Here is a 23,376-nt window from a genome sequence, read left to right on the forward strand (position 1 = left end):
AAGCAGCTTTTCTCATACTCCCACGAGTGACTCTTACTCTTAGTGTTTGTTTCCTCCATTATTGTCTCTTTTAAAGATGACGCTCGCTGAATCTCAGACGGTGGTGATGCTACAACAATCTCAGACGGTGGTGATGATGGCTGTGCTGAATCAGTGTTTGGTTTAGTGGCAGTTGAAGGCGATGATTGTGGAGGAGAGGAGTGAGTTTGGTTTTTCACACGTTGTGTTTTGCCTCTCTTGGTTTCTTGGGTTGTTGTGGACAGAAGCTGCTTGGCTCGCCGCCTTAAGATCCAGTTGTTTCTGTTCCTTTTCTTCAGGTGGGATATGCTTCTTTTCTTATGTTAGATATGAAAAATCAGAAGCATGTGTAGTATCATAAAGCTTTTGGAAGAAAATTAAAACGTAAGCGATGCATGCTCGTTTTTGGTGTTGATTAAAGAGCTGCAAATTCCAGGATCTCTGTGAATCTTGTTTGTCCATAGCACACTACCTTTCTACAGTATATCACAGCCCGTATCTACTGCTTTGGTCCTCAACTCCACCAAGTAGCGGTCAATTTCATTTTCATGCTTTGGGTTTGGCCTAGTGCTTCCGTGGAAGCTCGGCTCCCAAGGTTTGATTCCCGTTAGGAGAGAATTAAGCAACCGGCTCTTGTCACTATCTCTGGGATTAGTCAGGTCTTTAGGGCCGGATGACCCGGGTTATCAAGAAAAGAAAACAGATGGCCCAAAGAAAGAACCATAAACATATGTAGTTCCCTGTGAAAAAGGAGGAAAACGCAGTGAGATAGAATTCCAATGGATCACATGTACAAGTACTACTACTACTCTCTCTCTGTTTTAGTTACCTCAATGGAAGAGAAGAGAGTCATACACAAGTGCTCTTGTTAGAAACGATCCAGCCGTTGTTTCACACACCTGATAAAGAGGAACAATCAATAGAATATGTGGTAAACATCATCATCAAACCACAAATGATTATGAATATATAACTCTAGAGACTATAAAATCCTTCAAGTTTTGTGCACAACAGAGTACGTAAAGTCTAGCGGGATTCAAGGGAAGCACACTTGAATCCAAGGAGCGATATGTACATTGATTCCACTCTACTTAATTCATATCTCATTGCTGCTACTCCTGAATCCAACTTACGATCCCCGCTTTTTATTGATGTTTCTTAATAAGATTAGATTACATATTTTTCTAAAAGAGGATAAAATATCAGATCATCACAACAACTAATGCTGATGCTGATAATCTAGTAGTAAAGTGAAAGATTGATTTCTTTGTCCCGAATATAACTCCACACTAGGTTGCACGGGTACTTCAAGTTGGTGCCGTCTCACGTATCGGGTTCGTCGGGGGGATGGGGACGTCTCGGGTACGCCTAGGAAACGTCCCCAATATGTGTGAGGTGAACCCGGGACGTCAAGACTCATCGGGTACGGGCTTGGTCAGAGAAGGAGATGTTTCGGAAACGTTTCTATAGAAAATAGACGTATCCGTCTGAAATTTTGTGTTATAAGAAGGGTGTGACTGGTAACCAAGGGAATGAGGAGGAACACTATGTTCCTTAACATTCCTTAAACTTTTTACCATTCATGAGGACTATGTTTTCCTTTTCATTCCTCTTCATTCCTTTATTTGTAGATAATTATAGAACAAATCAATTCCTCATTAATTTTGATAAGGAACCATCATTCCTCATCATTCCTAAAATTTTATTCCTACTCATTCCTTTCATATACGTTCCTATTGTTCCCATGATGGTTACCAGTCACACCCGAAGTGTAAGAAATTAAACCATATATGTTTTTAACCTTTAATGTGTTTATTCTATTAATTTTGAAAAGATCAAAAGTTGTAATTAAAAAAAAATAATAGTGTCTCTGTCTCTTCGATTCTTCCACTCTCACTTTAGTCTCTTGCACTTCCATCTTCTTTCTCTTTGAAACTCAAGTCTCGACCATATCTCTCTCTGTGATATATCAGCAACAGAACACATACGCACTTTCATTCCCTTCTTGTCTCTTTGTTGTTTATATCACAAGCAAAACACGTAAGCATTTCTTTACCTTCTTCTTATAATCGTATCTTACGAAAATAATTCATATACAATGTTTATGTATTTTTTATACAAAGATGTGACTGTCAGTTTATATGTATCATATATTTGTTTAGCTTATTCTGTTGTTGTTTAGTATTTTGATCAAGTGTGTCTGTTTCTGTTGTTGTCTAGTATTTTTATCAAGTGTGTTTGCTATTGTTTCTGTTGATGTCTAGTATTTTGATTAAGTGTGTTTGCTGATGTTAAAACTTATGTTTCAGATTTTAACATTTTGACTTATGGATATTTTTATATTTTCTTAATCAAATAACATTTTGATTAAGTGTGTTTGCTGCCGTATCCGTATCTACAAATTTTAAGTTTGACGTTTTCTATCCCTGTTCCCGTCCCAGTTTCCGGTCTCTGTCCCGGTCCCGGGGCTGCTTAGACTCCACACCTGACGAAAATTATGGATCTAATGTCAAGAACTCCAAAAACCAACCGAAGATATGGATTTGGACTGCATATTGATGTGTTAAAGTCAATGTTGGGCACAATAAAATAATACAATTTTAGCAGCTGTTTTTCTCAAATGCCATGGTTGGAATTGACTATATATAGTTTCAACTGTTAAGAAATAGGAGTATGTGTTTCCCATAATAATTATATATAAAAATCAGACAATGTCTTTGAAGCTGACTCGTAATGAATTTTACAGGTGAAAATATTAAAGTCTTCACCCAAAAATGATAAAAATATCAAAACTCAACGCAACCTCCAATTGTGACATTGCACTGGCAACAATGCTTCCGTTCCAAGAAAGGGTACTTCAGTAATAAAATGAAGTTTCTGAAATAAATATGAACAAAACTTAGGTTCAAAATCTAAAATAATTCAAAAAAATAGTGACGCTCATTTTAATTACGCTAACGCCACTAACTAAACCCTAAATTTTAAATTCTAAACCCTAAACTTTAGATATAAACCCTAAACCTTAAACCTAAACCTTAAATCTAAACCCTAAACCCTAAATTCTAAACCCAAACTCTAAGCCCTAAACCCAAACCATATATTTTAAACCCAAATCCTAAACTCTAAACCGAGGCCGTAAACTCTAAACTCAAACCTACACCTTAAACTCAAACCCTAGATCATAAACTCAAATCTAGACTCGAAACCCAAATCTTAAACCCTAAAGAAACAACATCAACATTAACTCAAACCTTTAAGATATAGGATTTGGGTTCAGGGTTTACGATTTGAGTTTAGGGTGTAGGGATTAGGTTTTGATATATGGTTTGAGTTTAGAGTCTATGATTTGGATTTAGGATATAGGGTTTGGGTTTAGGGTTTACGGTTTGAGTTTATGATTTGGATTTAGGATATAGGGTTTGGGTTTAGGGTTTACGGTTTGGGTTTAGTGTTTAGGATTTAGGTTTAAGGTATAGATTTAAAGTTTAGGGTATAGATTTAAAGTTTAGGGTTTAGTTAGTGGCGTTAGTTTCATTAAAATTGACGTTATTATTTTTTTCAATTATTTCAGATGTTTTTAAATAAAATTAATCTATTTTATTATTAATCTATGTGGTATTTTAATTGGTAATAAAAAGAAATGTGAATTTAAAGGTTCAATCTTAGGGGTGAACCTAATTCTTGTTCAATAAATATCATCATCCCGCGTAATTACTGGTGTGATCAGTGTCCGTTCTCTCTCTCTCAATTTCCAAAAATTTCCTATTTTTAGCGAAAATCAGTTATTGGGATCCGTAGATCTAGCAATCCCCTAAATGCATGTCCATAGACATTGGGATCGATCCAAAGGAGGAGAAAAAATGGTGGCGAAATCAGGCTCGAGATGTTGCTGTTGTTGTTGGTTCCTCGGGATCATCGTGGTGATCGCTGTAGTGCTCGCCGTCGTTTTCACCATCAGACATAGAGCAAACCATTTCGATGATATCGCTCCTGGCTCCACTGATAAGAAGTACGCTGATGCTCTCAAGATCGCCATGCAGTTCTTCAATATCCAGAAATGTAATTCATACTCCATTCTTGATTCATTTTCCTGGTTTATTTAGTTTTTTTTCTCCTTCATTTTCGTTCTTATGATCGTTATATTCCCTGCAAATACACATCTTCCTTGTTTTTGTTTATGTATATTGTTAAATTTAGGTTTATGTATTGTTAAGTTAAAACTAATTGACGATAATTGGATTAGCCACAATTCTTTAATTCTTTTTATATATATTAGTTCATTAATTCTTCAACTACCGATGTAACTTTCATTCATTAACATATATTTCAATTTTTCACTTTTTACATGAAATTTCAAGTTTGTTAGCTACAGATTTTGAATTTTGGGGATTCTTGTGACGCAAGTTACATCTTTAATGTGATTATTTGGTTTTGATTTTGGCTAAACTTAGTTACAAAGATACTTGGTTTGTTTTGATGTAGCTGGTAAGCTGGAGAACAACAAAATACCTTGGAGAGGAGATTCAGGTCTTAAAGATGGAAGTGAAGCGAGTCTGGACCTTTCCAAAGGTTTATACGATGCTGGAGATCACATGAAGTTTGGTTTCCCTATGGCATTCACTGCCACTCTTCTCTCCTGGTCCATTCTCGAGTACGGAGACCACATGGACTCCCTGGACCAACTTGATCCTGCTAAAGACTCTCTAAAGTGGACCACTGATTTCCTCATCAATGCTCATCCTTCTCCAAACGTCCTCTACATTCAGGTATAATGCTCAAGATCAATCTTTCATAACCTGTCACGTTTCAAGACCATTAGAATACTCATTTTCAAGATCGGATTTGGACACATCCCAGTGAAACATTGGATTTGGGTCCCAAATTTTTTGAAGGTTATATATATAGAGATATAAAACTATAGAAATTATGTTGAAATTTTTTTTAAATAAATATTTATGGCCTCTAAAATCATAGATCCGACCATTTTCATAATATTCATTTTTGTAAGGTGGGAGATCCGGAGACGGATCATAAATGCTGGGATAGGCCAGAAACAATGTCAAGGAAGAGAACTCTCACCAAGATTGATGCAGACACTCCAGGGACTGAAGTTGCTGCAGAAACAGCAGCAGCCATGGCTGCAGCATCTCTAGTCTTCAAAGAAAGTGATACCAAATATTCAGGCACGCTTCTCAAACACGCCAAGCAGTTGTTCGATTTCGCCGATAACAACAGGGCATCTTACAGCGTCAACATACCTGAGGTTCAGAGTTACTACAACTCCACTGGCTACGGAGATGAGCTTCTTTGGGCAGCATCATGGTTGTACCATGCGACAGAGGACAAAACGTACCTCGACTTTGTGTCTAAAAATGGAGAGGAGTTTGGAAACTTTGGAAGTCCGACATGGTTTAGTTGGGACAACAAGCTTCCAGGAACACATGTATTAGAGATTATGCACTTTCTTAAAAATCATTCTGTTGTTATAAAACATTTACTGAACTTATATACCATTGCAGGTACTATTATCAAGATTAACCTTCTTCAAAAAAGGCCTATCAGGAAGCAAAGGACTTCAAGGTTATAAAGAAACAGCAGAAGCTGTCATGTGTGGGCTCATACCAGACTCCCCAACAGCTACATCTAGTAGAACTGATGGTATAATCTCTCTTACATCTCACATTATATCATATTCTCACTCATGATGTAGAATTTAATGTAATTCTCTGAATCTTTGTTGAATTTTTGTTCAAGGTGGTCTTATATGGGTTGCTGAATGGAATGCACTGCAACATCCTGTGTCCTCAGCATTTTTAGCCACACTCTACAGTGACTACATGCTCACATCCGGTGTTGATAAACTATCTTGCGGTGACACATCCTTTAAACCATCAGATCTCAGAAAATTCGCCAGATCACAGGTTCTTTATAATATTCCATTGAGCTAAACTCATGCCTCTTACATATTCTATATGGTTTCATATTTACACTTTTGCAGGCTGATTACATGCTAGGGAAGAATCCAGAGACAATGAGCTATTTGGTGGGTTATGGTGATAAATATCCAGAGTTTGTGCATCATCGAGGAGCTTCGATACCAGGTGATGCAAACACAGGATGTAAAGATGGATTCAAGTGGCTTAACTCAGACGAACCGAACCCTAACGTAGCTTATGGTGCACTTGTTGGTGGACCGTTTCTGAACGAGACGTTTATTGATGCGAGGAACAATTCAATGCAGAATGAACCGAGTACTTATAACAGTGCTCTTGTGGTTGGTCTTTTGTCTAGTTTGGTTACTAGATCTTCATCGGTAGAATCTTTTAAATGAGATCTTTATTGAAGTTGTTTTAATTAGAATCACATTAAGACATCTTATTTGTTTTATTCTATCTATGTATATGTACGAACATGGTTGAATAACGTATGTGGTTATGTATAGCATATGGTAAATGCCCTCCTATTTGTTCACTGTTTTTCTTCTTCGGAACATGTTCTACCAGACTAAAAAAGGGAAGCAAAAAAGAACTCCGTTGCCGGGACTCGAACCCGGGTCTCTCGGGTGAGAGCCGAGTATCCTGACCAGCTAGACTACAACGGATTGGTGAGCACTGGGTGCGTTTCTACCATCATCTATATAATGGATGAATTGACATCAAAGAAAATGTCAAGCATACACCATTCAGTTTTTTTTTTAAATATCAATTGATGAATAAATCAAAACAATAAACCATGGTTTCAGTCTACAAGAATAAAATCACTGAATCATCATATTTATTACTTATTGGGGTATTTCTTACAGTGTGCAAATTTTTTTAAAAAAATATATAGAACCAAATTCAATGATTGTTTGCTTGTTTTTTTCATGAGAAAAACAAAAACTCACAAAAAGGAAGTGAAATATATCAAAAACATGACAAGGGTTTCGCACATATGAAACGAACGTCTGATATCACTCGGCTCTAGACTGACCAGCACGAGAAGAGAGGATGATACCAACAATGAGACCGTACAGGGCAAGTGCTTCAGCAAAGATGAGAATCAAAATCATTCCCACAAACAGCTTTGGCTGTTGTGCATTCGCTCTGCAACACACAAACCACATCAGATTACAAAGACCCAAACATAAAGTAAAAAAAGATTCAACCTTTTAAGCTCTATTCAACATCTCAAACACCAATCTCTAACACGAAAGATACAATCTTTTGTGAAATAGTTTGTTGCAATTACCTAACACCGGCATCGCCGACGATGCCGATAGCCATACCGGCGGAGAGACCGGCGAGACCACAAGCGAGACCGGAAGAGAGATGAGCGTAGCCATCGAAGAGATAGTAAGATTTGGCCTTTGGGTTGATTCCAGTACTGATGATGACAGCTATGATCAGACCATAGATACCTAACACACCAGCCATAACGACCGGAACAATCGATTTCATTACAAGCTCTGGTCTCATCACACCCATCGACGCCACACCAACCCCGCTCTTTGCTGTCCCGTACGCTGCTCCCATACCTGACAAAAACGATCGGATCGGATCGGATCGGATCGGGTGAGATCAAAAACCAAACCGTGGATTCAATTTGGACATGTGTTGAAAGAAGGATTCGGTGTTACAGGAGAAAACGAGAGCGGCGGCAGCGCCCAGGAATCCGAAGAAAGGAGCAGTTTCATCGCCGCTGAAACCTGAAGCCATCGCTCGTCGTGAAATTGTGTCTCTCTTCCGATGAGATCCGATCGCGAAGAAACGATTTGAGAGTGCAAACTTATGTCAACAATGATTGGTTTAGTAATTGCCGGCGGTAAGTCGGCGTGTCAAAATTAAATTAGTTACCTCACAACCTGAACCGAACCATACCAATTTATTATCTGGTACACGTCTTTTGGATTCTTTCTTCTTCTTTTTTTTTTTTGTCTTTGGGCATTCATGATGCATGAACCAATTGGAAAGTGTAGCTTCTTTTTTTCTTTATATTTTCAACTAATCACTGATTTTTTAACTTTTAATTAAAACACATAAAAACTATTAATATTAAAGGGTTAAACCCTTCGCAACAGATTCCATGTCAGTAATGCTCTTAGAGCATCTACAGTGGTTTCTCTTTCATGAGTTTTTTCTCCAAAAATAATAATAGAATAAAAAAAAAGTACGACAGAAACGTCCCTCCGTGAAGATACACATCCAAATGGCTGAGACACCATAAATCCACCTGGCATTCTCGCATTGATATATATCTACTTTTTAACTTTAAAAAAAGTTCATATTTACTTTAATTTTTAAATTTTAATTATACAAATGACTGATTTAAAAATATTAATAAGATAATGATGCCCTTACGGCAATCCCAATTATTATTTTTTAAAACAATATCTAAATGTTAAAAAGGTATAAAACTTTGTAAACAGTGATGAGAGAAGCACACGAGAATCTCTCATCTAAGAAACTCAACAAAAAGCGAGAGATACTTTCAATATGTTGCATGGTGACTTATTCACTTTATTTGTATGATTTAAAATTGAATTATTAGTTAAATTATACAAAATAATAATATTTTATTTATGAGATAGTTTGTTTGATATACTAAGAGAAACTCTATCAATTAGAAACTATGTGGTATGTAAAAGAAAAAATATATTATAATAACTAAGTTACGTTTTATTTTTTAAACCAATTATTAAAAGATTTGTGACGGACCAGATATCCTTTTGGCTTGATCACATTATTCCTGTGAACCAGTAGGAATGCTTGTGTTGGATGCTAGATATTTTACTAGAATCAGATGTCTGTCACCGGATGTCCAACCTAATATGATATTATTTGCTTTGGGTCCTCATAAATTTATTCTTAGATTGTTATTTCCCAAAAGATCTCGTACTATAAGTGCAGTTAGATCAAATATATATATTAGACCTTTTTCCGTCTAACATTGATGTGGAATTTGAATTGTTAATTTCTTCTAACAGTCTTCCCTTCAAACCAAAGACTATGGAACACTTTTCTACTAGAGTCAAACCGGATGCACATGATCGAGGCCATGCGCTCTAATAAAGCCAAATGTCCAAATGTCCAATCATTCGCTTAGTATGATATTATTTCTTTCAACAAGGTTGTACCGATTAGAAAGCAAAAAAAAAAGTTTCATCGGATACATCTCTTTCTCCCCCAATTTGGTCTGGCATTCGAAGGGAAGTAGACTACTCAAGAATTTGACATTTTTTCTGTCGTAATTTTGAATTCGAAGAGAAGCAAATGAAAGACTTTCATAAAAATTATCGTAGAATCGGCTCCGATAACGAAATTTCCCGGAAGAGTACTTTAATTATCACCTACTTTGATTCCCCCCCCCCCAAAGGTACATCTCGCGTCTATGGGCCGCGATAACTATCCAAAAAGAGACAGGTTAAAATTAGAGATTGATAAAAAAACTTAGGAAATGTAAGAAAGAAAGACATAAAGCGCTTTGGGCGTGAATTCTCCAAATTTATTTTTGGGTTACTCCCCAAACAACCTTATAGCTGGATCAAATATATAAAAAAAAAAAATTCTGTCTAATATGTGATGTGGAACTTGAATTGCCGATTTCTTCTAACACACTAGTCTTAAAGTTTTATACGTCAATGAGAATATGATGTACAGAGAATGTTTCTTCTTTGCCGTACATGAAAGAAGAGTATCCAATGAACTAATAATCATCGAGTCGAGAGCACGCATTCTTATTAGATAAATACTTTCAAATAGCAGTAAATCATATTTGTGAAAAAATAGAATGAAAATAAACTTTTTAAATAAAATTTGTCAAAAAAATATATTTGGGCTTAGGGTTTAGTGATTATAGTTTAGGGGTAGCATTTAGGAACTAAAAACTATTATAATTTCAGTAGTTTGTTTTTTTCTTGCAAATTAGTGCTGTTTTGATAATTTTAATTATTGAGTGCAATTTTTTTATAAACTTTAAAAACTGATACGTTAGAGATTTGCCATTTTTACTACAACAAATACATTTTTTTTATTAACCAAAAAGTGCAATTTTGTCAATCTAAAGATACACTTTACCCAAGTAAACTTTACAAATTACAAGTCTTCAAATAATTAAAAAGTCATGGTTATGTTTTTGTATTAAAAACATACACAACTTGAAGAGAATAATAAAGCCAATGAATTCGAATCACTGTAACCTTACCCAAATACCTTCACTTGGTACGTTTTCATTCACCACAAACATCATATAATAACCAGGCGGTGCTATAATCGCCGATTTTGGAGTCCTCACTTGAACCTCATAGTGCTTCGACTTACCAAACAAAGCACCAAAAACAGAACTTGTTCTCTTTACTTTAACATTGTCCAAAACCAAAAGCCTCTGGTTCATAGAAAACGAATGTGTCGTGAACGATGGAAACACCATAGTCACTTTAACTGGACCCTTGATTTTTCCAGAGACCTTAAACTTCACCTTCAAATTCGTCCCATACGTAATCGTTGACTGCGACTTAGGAGACGTAATCTTCGGCCGAAGTTTAGCAAACTCCGGTTCTAGGTAAGCCGGAGAGAAAGCTTCCAAGCTCAGCTCGGTCGGGAAAAGCACTCCGGTGAAGTTGTAAAACCCGTGAGGGTTACTTCCTCCGACAAGAACTCTCCCATCACGTAGAAGAATCGCTGTAGAGTGGTACATTCTCGGTATTGTATTCGGGTTAAGCGACTCAAACCTCGAGTTAACCGGATTCTCGGAATGGTACAAGTCCGGTACGAAAACCGGTTCACGACCAAGCTCCCATGCAGCTGAGCCAGCAGAACCACCGTTGATAAGCAACACATCTCCGTTAGGTAAAAGCGTCATGTCTCCCATGACTCTAGCACGTGGCATCTTCTCAACCGTCCATTGAGGATCCTCATCGTTAATCTTGATCCTCGCACATGTGTCAAGCGCTTTCACGAACGTTCTCTTTCTAAAAGCGAGGATGGAATACCATTAACAATTGGACTCTGCAAAACGCACCGTTTTCAAAAAAGGCGATTTTTTGGCGAAAGGTGATTTTGCGAAGAGCGTTCGATCGGAGGGTTACGGGATGGATCTGGCGAAGCCGCCGGATTCTGGAGAAGGCCGGGAGGGTGATCTGATTTGTCGTAGTGGGCTTGAGGATGCAGGGAAGGAAAAATTCACGGAAGGAGGAATCGATTTGAAATCGATGGGGAAGAGTTGGGTGAAGGTAGGGACAGATAAGAAAAGTTTGAAGAAGTATGAGGTGGAAGTCTCAAACAAGGATGGTGTTCACATGGTGGAGATTCCAGATGAGGTTTTGGAAAACTCTACTCCGCTTTGGGAAGACTTTATTGTGGGAAAGTTCCTAGATCTGGCTCCACATGTAGCTAAGGTCCATATGGTACTCAATAAAATCTGGAAGTATGGTGATCCAACAGCTAAGATTGAAGTCTATGAAGTTAACGGAAAGATGATGAGGTTTAAGGTCTCCAGCCTGAAAGGAGCCTGAAAGCTAGAGAGAAGATTCTTCGGAGAGGTATGTGGAATGTAGCAGGGGCTCCAATGATAGTATCGAAATGGTCTCCTGACACAGAGGGTGAGGATCAAAAAGAAGATGCTATGCCTATGTGGATTCATCTGGAGAATGTTCCACTCCATATGTACTCGTGGGAAGGGCTTAGTTTCATCACTAGTGCAGTGGGATTTCCGGTGAAACCACATCCAGAAACCCTTGCTTGTGCTAATCTGAAGGAGGCAAAAATCTTTGTGAGAGTAGATGTTTCGAAGTCTTTACCTAAGGAGATTACCTTTTCAAAAGATGGTAAACAATTCACAGTTACTTTCTACTATCCATGGTTACCGGCCAGATGCAAGTTATGTGATAAGTGGGGTCATAGTGATGTTGTCTGTGGTATGAAGAGTAAGCGTAAAGGTAGTGAGGCTGGCACATCAAAGGCTAAATCACAAAATGTGAGTCCTGGTAAAGATAAACATGAGAAGGGTGAGTCTGATAAGGAGTTAAAGAAGGTTGACAGTGGGGGTAGGAAAAATGAGGAATCTGTTAGTGAATATACTGGGCAAAAGACAGGACATGAAGGTGGGGTTAGAGGATGGTCTTTAGTCTCACCAGCAAAAACGGGCAGATCGCTGGTCTTATCAGCTCAGAAAGTGGATGAAGTGGTGATATCTGCTTCAAAATTTTCTGTGTTGAGTACTGGAGCAATGGAGGATGGAGAAATCTTGGAGGATGATGTGGTACAAGTTGGGTTGGATATGAGTACTACTGATCCTGAGGTTTCGGAAATAGAGGAGAGTGAAGAATTGGAAGATATTGATCAGCAAGTGGTTGAGGAGCAAAAAGTGGGGAAGAGAAAAGGTCGAAAAGCTAAAGTTCCGGATGCAAATCCAGGAAAGAGCTCTCGGCCTCGACGTAAACACTAATACATGGGGAGTTTCTTCTGGAATGTTCGTGGGTTCAATAAAAGTTTAAAACATTCCGTGATAGAAGAGTGGGTACGAGGGAGTAATCTGAGTTTTGGGTGCATTTTGGAGACAAGAGTAAAAGAAAGTAAGGCAAGGGAGATTTTGAAGAAGGTTTTTCCGGGCTGGTCTTATATAACAAATTATGAGCATAATAGGGGAGGCAGAATTTGGTTGGTTTGGAGGGATGATGTAAGTATGACTCCAGTGTATAAATCAGATCAGTTTATAACCTGTTCTGTGGAGCTGCAGGGTCAAGAAGCTTTTCTTTACACTGGAGTTTATGCAAAAAATTTGGCTGAAGATAGGGTGGAACTTTGGGAGGATTTGTGTCATCATCAAGACTCTACTATGTTTAGTGGTAAAGCTTGGATGATAGTAGGAGATTTTAATGAGATTTTGGATGGGGAAGAGAGTTCTGCTTATCTGGAGGCTGGTAGAATTTCAGGAGGTATGAGGGATTTTCAAAAAATGGCGTTGCACTGCAAACTTTCTGATATGGGTTATCAAGGAGCTAAATTTACGTGGTGCAATAAGAGAGAGGTGGGTGTTATTTGTAAGAAGCTGGATAGAGTTTTGCTTAATGATATTGCTATCCAGAGGTTCTCGTCTGCTTATTCAATCTTTGAGGCGGGAGGTTGCTCTGACCATCTACGATGTAAGATCAATCTCTTTCCTACTGGAGAAAAGCTGAGGAAGCCGTTTAAATATGTAAATGCTATTGGGAAATTGGAAGTTTTTCTTCCCTTGGTGAGGGAGTATTGGGATGGGACTCCGAGACTATTCCATTCAACTTCTGCTATGTTTCGTTTCTCAAAGAAGTTAAAGGGGTTGAAGCCACTCATTCGGGAGTTGGGAAAAGAGAAGTTGGGGAATCTCACCAAGAAAGCAAAGGAAGCGCACGGGTTGTTATGTGAGAAGCAAAATCAGACTCTTGCTATGCCAAGTGACTTGGCTATTCAGGAAGAAGCAGCTGCTTATGAACGTTGGCTTCATATTGCTAGTCTGGAGGAGGATTTTCTGAAGCAGCGTGCGAAGCTTCACTGGCTAGAATTGGGGGATCAAAATAATACGACATTTCATAATGCCATTCGTTCTCGTAAAGCGCAAAATTCCATTCGGGAGATAAAGTGTAAAAATGGGAGCACGGTTACTCAGCAGAAGGATATAAAAGAAGAAGCAGTTCAATTCTTTTCTGAATTTCTTAACCGTATACCTGATGGCTATACTGGTGCATCTATTGAAGAACTGAAGGAGCTGTTGGAATTTCGGTGTTCAGAAGAAGACTGTACTCTGTTGGAAGCAGAGGTTACTGCAGATGAGATTCGTAAAGTTGTGTTTGCTATGCCGTCTAACAAATCGCCTGGTCCGGATGGTTTTCCCAGTGAGTTCTTCAAAACCTCCTGGTCCATTGTTGCTCAGGACTTCACTATTGCTGTTCAATCAGTATTTAGATATGGATTTCTACCAAAAGGAGTAAATTCGACAATCCTAGCTCTTGTGCCAAAGAAAACTGATTCACTGGAGATGAAAGATTTTCGGCCTATAGCTTGTTGCAATGTGCTCTACAAGGTGGTTTCAAAAATCTTAGCAAACAGGCTAAAGAGGTTGCTCACGCGCATCATCTCTGAGTGTCAATCTGCTTTTGTTCAGGGTCGGTTGCTAATGGAAAATATTTTATTAGCAACAGAGTTGGTGAAAGATTATCAAAAGGAGTCTGTCTCGCCGAGATGCGTGATGAAAATAGACATTTCAAAAGCGTTTGATTCAGTGCAGTGGTGTTTTGTGCTCAAAAGTCTGGAAGCTATAGGATTCCCGGAAAGATATATTCACTGGATCAAACTCTGCATTTCTACTCCTTCGTTCTCGGTTCAGGTGAATGGAGAGCTTGCGGGGTATTTTCAGAGCAAGAGGGGATTGAGGCAGGGGTGTTCGCTCTCCCCATACCTATTTGTTTTGTGCATGAATGTTCTCTCACACAAAATAGACAAGGCAGTGAAAGAGAGGAGGTTTCAGTTTCATCCTCGGTGTAAGAACCTTTCTCTTACTCATTTGTGTTTCGCGGATGATCTAATGGTATTTGTGGAAGGGACAAGAGAGTCTATAGAGGGGGCATTATCAGTGTTTGATGGGTTTGAGAAATGGTCGGGACTGTGTATAATCCTTGAGAAGTCGACTATCTATATTGCTGGTATTAAAGAGGAGGAAAAGAGTAGTATATTGGTCAACTTTCCTTTTGCTGTGGGTACACTTCCTGTGCGCTACTTGGGGCTTCCTCTCCTAACCCAAGCAATGAGGAGATCTGACTATCTTCCGTTGGTGGAAAGGATTCGGGGGAAAATATGTTCGTGGACCTGTCGGTTTCTTTCATATGCGGGGAGGCTTCAGTTGATTCAATCAGTTCTTATGAGTATAATAAACTTCTGGGCATCTGTTTTCAGACTTCCTAGCAGGTGTATGAAGGAGGTAGAGCAGTTATGTGCCTCTTTTCTTTGGACAGGACCAGTTTTGAAGTCAACTGGTGCAAAGGTTAATTGGGGGGAAATCTGTAAACTTAAGATTGAAGGAGGTCTTGGGGTACGAGCTTTAAAAGAGGTGAATACTGTGTATGGTCTAAAGCTAATTTGGAGGATGCTTTCGGCTGACTCTCTATGGGGTAAATGGATAAAGAAGTATTTGTTGAAGAAGAGAAGTTTCTGGGCAGTAAAATCAAACTCTCAAATGGGATCATGGATGTGGAGAAAGATGTTGAAGCTTAGGGATATTGCAAAAGATTTCTACAAAATGGAGATTGGGAATGGAAGACATATATCATTCTGGTATGATTGCTGGTCGGATAGAGGTGTGATGTTTGATCTTTTGGGTGAGAGAGGCATCATAGAATTGGGTATAAGAAAGGAGGCTACTCTCGAGGAAGCGATCATGAATTTGCGTAGAAGAAGGTGCCACAGATCAGATATTCTTCAAGAAGTTGAAAGGATACTTGATTCGGTGAGAAGTAATATTCAGGGTGAGAGAGATGATGTCAGTAATTGGAAACGGAGGTCGGGATTCGGAGGGGCTTTCTCAACTAATGAAACCTGGATGATGATAAGGGAGACTAACGTGCAGTGTGACTGGTCTCGGGGTGTTTGGTTTGCAAAAGCAACTCCCAAATTTGCATTTACAACCTGGCTGGCTATAAAGGATAGACTATCCACAATGGATAGGATTATGAAATGGAGCCAAGGAGTTGATACTGCATGTGTGCTATGTAAGGCTGCTATAGAGACTCGCAATCATCTGTTTTTCGAATGCTCTTATGCTTCACAGCTATGGGAGTATCTCGCAAAGGGTATATTGCTGGGTATCTATTCCATCAACTGGTCTTCATTGGTGAGGATAGTTACAAGTGGAAGTTTGGATAAAAAGGGAATGTTCTGCATTAGATATGCTTTCCAGGCTGCTATCTATGCTATTTGGAGGGAGAGAAATCGTATCAGGCATGGGGAGAAACCTTTACCTATTGCCATGCTACAAAAGTTTACTGAGAAGGGGATTAGAAACAAGTTGAGTTTGATGAGTACAAGGAAGATGAGAGGTTTAGAGACTGCTCTTCAATTTTGGTTTCAAACAAGACTTTAAATAGAATGTTAGAAATATTTTAAAATTTGATCTTAGTTTTTAAAGAGGATTACACAGGATGTAAAAAGGCTTTTTTGGGGAATAAAATTTAACATTCATTCAAAAAAAAAAAAAGCGAGGATGAATGATCCTTTCGGTGCACCTCCACACACCAGTACTTCCGCGTCAATCTTGTCCGCTTCAAGATTCTTTAACGGTAATAACACGGCAGAGCCAGTGCTAGGGTAACTCCTAGGATCACCGCCGGGAATCGCCGGATAAGTTTTCGCCACTTTGTTATTAACATAGTCGAGTAGTATCGCTCGGTTGTTAGCGAATATAAATAGATTTCCATCGGTGTTGAGAAAGACGTAAGGATAAAGATTATTCTCTTCTCCTCTATCATTAGTCTCGGCCAAAAACGGCAAGTCGATAACGTTAGGAGATGTCGTTTTGGGGAAGAACTCGTAGCTGAACTGTCTTTGACCTCCGATAATGATTTGTTTACCGTCGGGAAGAATATGATTAGAAGAGTACCATCTCCTCCTTGCTAAGCCATTGTTAATCTCGACCCAGTCGCACTCATTGTCATCACAAGGAGAGAATGTTCTCGCTTTTAACTCGCCGTCCCGGTCTCCACCGGTTTGTACAAGAACGCCGTCCGATCTAAGAGAACCGGAGGAGCACCATGTGTTGGATTGTACAGTTAATGGACGGATGGTGTTTGATTCAACGTTGTATTCGATGGAGTGAGCTGTGCAGTCGATCTTGGAGACGGCGTCTTGTGGGTTGTTACGGCAGTTACCGTTGGGGAGAGAGATGTTTGATGGTCCGAAGTTGGTTCGGTCGAACATCACGACGCGGTCGTTGGAGAGGAGCTGCATGTGCATAGCGGAGATTCCGACGTTGGAGAGGAGGGGATCCCATTTTCCTCCGGCGGCGAATGTTACGTGACATGTTAGGAGGAGTTGGAAGGATGTTAGTAAGAGGGCATAAAATGTTGTGGCTCGTGCTTCCATTTTTCGGTTCTTGTTTGATCTTTTGTGTTTTTGTTGTTGTGTTTTCTGATGTAAATGTATCGTGGCTTCTTCGTTTATATAGTGGTCGATGGGATTATCATTAAACGTTATTCTATGTAGTAGTAGTTTAAAATAATAATTGTATTATTATTTTATTAGTTCCAGAAATTGAAAGTCCAATGTATTAATTGAGATTTCGTTACCTTTTTATTTTTATTTTGTTTTTTCTTGTACTACTTGTATCACCTTTTATTTTATTTTTGATACAAGTAGTACGACGATTTAATGTTCTACACAAAAATTCAAAAACAACTAATTAATTTGCCTATTTTAGTTCTAATCTTTTTTTTTTTTTAACACTGAAAATTCATTAAAGCCTTATAGGGAACCAATGTTGAAGAAACTCAAAACAGAGTGTAAAGGAAAAAAACATAGAGATGGAAAAATTAGAAAACCCAGAAGGGACATGAGTATGAAAGCAAGCCATAAAGCTCGATGTAAGAGAAGCACCACAATAGGACACATGCATTGGGATTCTTACGAGCATCCAGAAGAAGAATCTTTAGCTTCTGATTCCAGTTGTTGACGAAGCCAACTAGGCCCATCTTTGGAGATATAAGATTGGTATCTTTGATCAGCCGTCACACTCTCAGCAATTTGCATAGCTATAGAGTTTTTAGCTGATACCACGTAGTCTAGGCTCCAAGCTTGCATTTGTTGCAGCTTCATAATTATATCTCTTGCTACGTGGGGAGACCCTCCAGCGGCATTACGAAAGGATTTAAGCCGCCCTCTAGCTAGTCGAAGAGAGGATTCGAAGTTCTAATCAAAAGTAAAACTTTATAGGAATTTAAGAAAGTCTTCATTATATACGTGTTTATGTATGTGCATTCACGTAGCCAGTGATAGATTCGTGGAAACAAAACATATGAATCATATTTCGTTAATTATCTCTCTTTATTCTTTCTTTTGATTTGAAATCAACTACTTTTAGATGCATGACTGCATTCATACAGAGCAGGTCCTGGAAAATTAAGGACCCTATTCAAAATATATTTTTTAAAATTAATAATATTTATTTAATTTTATTTTAACAAAAATATTGTTTAAAATTATTTATAATTTAAAAAAAAATCAACGGCATTATAAAAATGATATTTTTTTATTTCCATTTTATTATTAGTCTTATTCATCATAATAAAACAAAATTATTAAATTTATATATAATAATATCTTAACTTTTCATCTCTTACTTTGCATTTAAATTTTATGTATAATTATATAAAGGGCAAATCTCCAAAATAGCACTTTTCTAAGTTTATATCACAAAAATAGCACTCAAAAACTAAAATGACCAAAATAGCATCTTTCTAAGTTTATCCTTTGAAAATTTTAATATTTTTATTTTTCAAAATTTGAAATCTTATCCCCAAAACCTCATTTCTCAACTCTAAACCCTAAACCCTAAACTCTAAACTCTAAACCCTAAACTTTAAACCCTAAACCCTAAACCTTAAACTCTAAACCATAAACCCTAAACTCTAAACTCTAAACCCTAAACCCTAAACTCTAAACCCTAAACTCTAAACTCTAAACCCTAAACCCTAAACCCTAAATCCTAAACCCCACCCTTTAACTCTAAACCCTAAGTTTGTGAATTTTGATAAAACATTAAGTGTTATTTTTGTGACTTTTGACCTTAAATGCTAGTTTGGAAACAAAAACTTGATTTAGTATTATTTTTGTCTTTTTCTCTTATATAAATACATAAAGAAATTATTTTTAAATGGGGCCCACAAGACCGGCTCTGCATTCATATAGCTCTATAATCACTGTTACAGATATACAGAATATGGTTTGTCGTGGAAGGAACATTTACATTATTGGATTTACATTATACTCGAGGGATTTGATACATAATAATCGATTATATGAGATTAATTGGTTCCGGAGACTTCAAGGACGAATTAATGATGAAGATATACATGAGTCCGTTACGTTTGAAGTCAGGAAAAATAGTTAAAGAGAGAGCCTGATATACATGAGTCCGTTACGTTTGAAGTTCCGTTTAGGATAAATGTTGCCCAATTCGGATAAATTCCGTCCGTAAGGTAGTAGGCCATACGATAAGTGTGGTTGTTGGCCTTGAACTTAACTTTAGGTGTTCGACCTTGTAAGATGTCATCAAAAACTGGTGACCGATCAAAAACATTGATATCGTTGAGGGTACCTGGTAATCCGAAAAATGCGTGCCATATCCAAAGATCCTGTGATACCACGGCTTTCCTTAACCACATGTGTACTGACATTTCCAAGCCGTTGGGCAGTTTTTCCACTTCCAATGCATACAATCGATGCTGCCTATCATCCCTGGAAACCCGCGTACCTCTCCAACATCGAGTAATCGTTGAAGATCCTCAGGTGTAGGTCTTCGTAGATACTCATCTCCAAACAATTGTATTATTGCATTAGTGAAATTTTCCAAACATAAACGTGATGCACAGTCACCAAGTCGGAGATATTCGTCATATGTATCTCCCGATTGACCATATGCCAGCATACGTATATCTGCCGTACACTTTTGAAGTGCAGATAGCCCGTTCCTTCCGCAAGCATTTCGTATTTACTGAAAGTATGGAATTTCATTACTTATACGTTCGACAATGCGAAGGAACAATGGCTTGTTCATTCGAAAACTCTTCCTAAACATTTCCGGTGGGTATGTAGGATTTTCATTGAAATAATCGTTCCATAGTTGATTGTGTCCTTGTTCCCGATCTCTTTCGATATAAGCTCGTCTCGTCGGCTTGTTGGGGTGAGCATGAATCACTGAGTCGATGAAATTATCAACTACTTGGTCGACCATTTCTTCTAAAGCTTCATCAACTTCATCACTTGATGAGGAAGACATTGGGTGTGCTTTTTTTTCCTAAAATGACAAAAGGGGATTTGTAACTAAAATTTAATCAATTGTACATATTTCTATAATTCTATTATATTTTTTCATAATTTTGTTTTTCATTAGTGTATCATTTTTTATCAAAATCTATTTTTTTTTCCATTATTCTATCATCTTTTTTCATAATCTATATTTTTTCACATTATATCATCTTTTATCAAAATCTAATTTTTTTTTTGCATTATTCTATCATATTTTTTCATAAGCTATATTTTTTTCATTATTCTATCATCTTTTTTCATAATCTAAATTTTTTTTCACATTATATCATCTTTTATCAAAATATAATTTTTTTTTGCATTATTCTATCATATTTTTTCATAAGCTATATTTTTTTTCACATTATATCATCTTTTTGCATTATCACTTACCTTGATTTGGAGCTTGAAGTTTGTTGTTGAATTCACTACTACAAGAGAGAAGTTTGAAGCTTCAAGTTTGATGTTTGAGCACCACGATCAGCTTGCTTGAAGGTTGTTGTTACAGATTGTTACCACAGTTTGTTGACAAGAGAAGAGAAGAGAGAGACAAGAGAAGAGAGGTGATAACGAGAGAGAGACAAGAGAAGAGAAGTGAGACAGTTTCTTTGTGTGCTTTTCTCAGTTGTAATAATAAGAGACAGATATAGAGAAGAGAAGTGATGCACATTTTATAACTAAACTGAAAGACATAGTTTATATAGAGAGAGATATTGTTTTACATCCGTGAATCAACATATTTTACATCTGTGAATCAACAGCAAAAGACATCAAGTCCTACACATAGTACATCCGTTTACATCCGGGATTAAAAACTGACATAAAGTCCTACTACCCGTGGCTTAAAGTATCCGCAAATAACATATAGAAACAAACAAAATCCTTCACCTGCAACACCCCGCAACCTTCCAACCCGTGACCTGCAACACCCTGGCCTTCCAACCCGTGACCTGCAAAACAAAAGAGAACAGAATCAATAAACAAGCTAATACACTAACCAAATCAAAGCATTTCAGAGATTAGCTTATTCTTAAGAGCCACTTCATGATCAGAAAGTGTGTCTATGTTTTTGGCTAAGAGGCGATCTAGGATCTTTTGTTTGGATATGGTGTTTTTCTGAGCTATGATGGTTTGTATTCGATCAAAAGCTGCTTCGTTTGGCTTCTTGCGTTTGGCAGCTTTGCTAGCTTTAACACCCGGAGGCCTAACCTCTTCCTCGTCAGCCACCACTTGCGGACCACCTTCCTTACTTTTCTCCTTCGGCTGAGAGTGTGATCTCCATTTCTGATCGAACCGAAGTTCCCTCCAGCAATGTTCAAGAGTGAACTTGACATTATAGTCATTGAAGAAGATGTCATGCGCAGCCTTCATGACATCATTCTCTGTTTGGCCACTCGATTGCTCCTTCAACGCACTTTCATGGCATCCCACAAACCTGCAGACCTCCGCATTCACCCTTCCCCACCTCTGCTTACATTGACTCCAGTGTCTTGGAAGGGAGCCAACGAGGTGAGGACTCGAATTGAAATACTCCCCTATCCTCTTCCAAAAGGATCCTAACTTCTGTTCATTACTGACAATGGGATCCTTGCTGGTGTTCAGCCAAGCACTGATTAGCACAATGTCTTCTTTGGTTGACCACTTTCTCCTTTCCACTGGTTTAACTAACCCGGGAGAGGTAACAGGTGCCTCAGCAGAGTCTACGTCTAGTGGTGGACTGCTCTGTGAGGCTAACATGTTAACAAACCCGGGATAGTGTAGGGAAAAAGGGTCCATTTTCTGTTTTGGTTTTGTTTGATGTTTAGAGGTTTTAGTGATTTTTAAGGGTGGATTGTTTGTGTTTTTATAAGTGGATTCCCTATGTTTTAAACTAGTTTCGCTTAGGTTAATTACACAACAACAACCACAGTTAATTACACAACAACTAAATTTAAATACACAACAACTTATTCACAGTTAGCATTCATTACACATCAAATCAGGTTTATTTAACTCGAACAATTTTTAAACTTTAACCAACAAACACAACAATGAATGATAAAGCAAATTCAAGTACGAGTTATACTCTAGCTAGTTTAGATCATTTAAAGCTCTACTCAACCTACTTCAGTTCTAGTTAACGTCTAGCTACGAAGCAACCAAAACGCGTAGTTCTAGTTCAGTTAAGATAGAGTCTAACCTTTGGTGGTTATTCGAAGCAGAGCTTCTCCAGGTCAGCTACTTGCACCGTGAGGTTATAAACCTCCGCAGTGAGGCGATCAACCTGCCGAGTGAGCCCTTTAGCATGTGCCTGCACATGGAAAGAACAATGAAAATATCTTATTCACATAATAAGTTATTAAAAAAAATATGTAGAGAAAAATGTGACACAAAAAAAAAAATTGTTTACTAACCTCTAGTGTCTCAATCTGGTTTTTCAGACTCGGTACGAACTTCATCACCTCCTCAGCCTCCTCCAGACGCTTAGTCAAGCTTTCGATCTGCTCCTGGACACCAATCACCCAAGGCTGACGATAGTGAAACCCATCAGCCTTGTTTAGAGCCAAAAAAATATCAGCATACGTATGTCTATAAACATAATGAATGAAAATGTTCTTCAGAGTCTTACCTCGTAGTTGGCGCAGGTGAAGAAACGCTTCACAGGAAGAGTGTCGTACTCCTGCTTCACTCGAACCTCGTCGATGATTCTCCCACCACAGGAACACCTTCTCGGAATCCCGTATTCTGAATCACAACTGTATGAAAGCATGTTGATGTAGTCCTTTTGCCTCTTTGAATGCTTTTTCTCTTCTGAGGGATCTATTTTAGAACATTAAAATCCAAACAATATAATAAACGACCCCTATATCGAACCCTCTTGAGGATTTACAATTATTAAACGAAACCCCCGAATCAATTTAGAACCCTAACTCGAAATCCCTCTATCGATTTGAAATCTCAGAGAAACGAACCCTAAATGAAACGACCATGACAATTTACAGCAATTATTCGAAACCCAGATATCGATTTACATCCCAAACTCGAAAGCCCCAAATTGATTTGAAATCCGAGAAAACGGTTTCGAGTTTCGACCACAAAATCGACCCAATTCAACCCTCAATCTACTCGATACTCACCTGAGCAAGTGGAGAAGACACTCCGTCGTCGATTAGAACTAGAAAACCTCCGGGAGACGGCGTCGCACGAGAAATCGCCTCTCACAACGAAACCCTAGCTTTTTGGTCGAGAAGAGCAAATGAGTCGATACACGGGGAAGCCCAACTTTCCTCCTCCTCTACGCGCTTTCGTTCAACAAATCAACACACGACGCGTGGCTTGAACCCGCTTCATACGATAT

At 38.2% G+C, this 23,376-nt stretch overlaps 5 protein-coding genes and 1 non-coding gene across 6 annotated transcripts; 1 reads left to right on the forward strand and 5 right to left on the reverse strand.

The window, feature by feature from the left end:
• Nucleotides 1-3,737: 3,737 nt before the first annotated feature.
• LOC106409563 (endoglucanase 2) lies at nucleotides 3,738-6,462 on the forward strand. Its single transcript, XM_013850175.3, has 6 exons — nucleotides 3,738-4,077; nucleotides 4,501-4,784; nucleotides 5,027-5,461; nucleotides 5,538-5,676; nucleotides 5,773-5,939; nucleotides 6,017-6,462. The coding sequence occupies exons 1-6, from the start codon at nucleotides 3,834-3,836 to the stop codon at nucleotides 6,347-6,349; spliced, it is 1,602 nt and encodes a 533-aa protein (XP_013705629.2). The 5' UTR covers nucleotides 3,738-3,833; the 3' UTR covers nucleotides 6,350-6,462.
• An 84-nt stretch (nucleotides 6,463-6,546) lies between these two features.
• TRNAE-CUC lies at nucleotides 6,547-6,619 on the reverse strand. Its single transcript has one exon. It is a non-coding gene; the product is annotated as a tRNA-Glu (tRNA).
• Nucleotides 6,620-6,775: 156 nt separating this feature from the next.
• Nucleotides 6,776-7,822, reverse strand: LOC106407085 (V-type proton ATPase subunit c2-like). Its single transcript, XM_048762465.1, has 3 exons — nucleotides 7,637-7,822; nucleotides 7,249-7,534; nucleotides 6,776-7,103 (listed from the first exon to the last, which is right to left on the reverse strand). The coding sequence occupies exons 1-3, from the start codon at nucleotides 7,713-7,715 to the stop codon at nucleotides 6,971-6,973; spliced, it is 498 nt and encodes a 165-aa protein (XP_048618422.1). The 5' UTR covers nucleotides 7,716-7,822; the 3' UTR covers nucleotides 6,776-6,970.
• Nucleotides 7,823-9,862: 2,040 nt separating this feature from the next.
• On the reverse strand, nucleotides 9,863-17,313 carry LOC106409739 (aldehyde oxidase GLOX-like). The gene is made up of 2 exons (XM_048762466.1): nucleotides 16,224-17,313; nucleotides 9,863-10,977 (listed from the first exon to the last, which is right to left on the reverse strand). Exons 1-2 carry the CDS (start codon nucleotides 17,100-17,102, stop codon nucleotides 10,186-10,188), a joined length of 1,671 nt encoding a protein of 556 aa, XP_048618423.1. The 5' UTR covers nucleotides 17,103-17,313; the 3' UTR covers nucleotides 9,863-10,185.
• A 3,375-nt stretch (nucleotides 17,314-20,688) lies between these two features.
• Nucleotides 20,689-22,788, reverse strand: LOC125590520. Its single transcript, XM_048764120.1, has 4 exons — nucleotides 22,648-22,788; nucleotides 22,433-22,570; nucleotides 22,219-22,329; nucleotides 20,689-20,989 (listed from the first exon to the last, which is right to left on the reverse strand). The coding sequence occupies exons 1-3, from the start codon at nucleotides 22,786-22,788 to the stop codon at nucleotides 22,228-22,230; spliced, it is 381 nt and encodes a 126-aa protein (XP_048620077.1). The 3' UTR covers nucleotides 20,689-20,989; nucleotides 22,219-22,227.
• On the reverse strand, nucleotides 21,042-21,815 carry LOC125590519 (glutathione S-transferase T3-like). Its single transcript, XM_048764119.1, has one exon. The coding sequence runs from the start codon at nucleotides 21,813-21,815 to the stop codon at nucleotides 21,042-21,044; it is 774 nt and encodes a 257-aa protein (XP_048620076.1).
• Nucleotides 22,789-23,376: the final 588 nt, after the last annotated feature.

This window comes from Brassica napus, chromosome C7 (assembly GCF_020379485.1).
Source record: "Brassica napus cultivar Da-Ae chromosome C7, Da-Ae, whole genome shotgun sequence".
Classification (NCBI taxonomy): Eukaryota; Viridiplantae; Streptophyta; class Magnoliopsida; order Brassicales; family Brassicaceae; genus Brassica; species Brassica napus.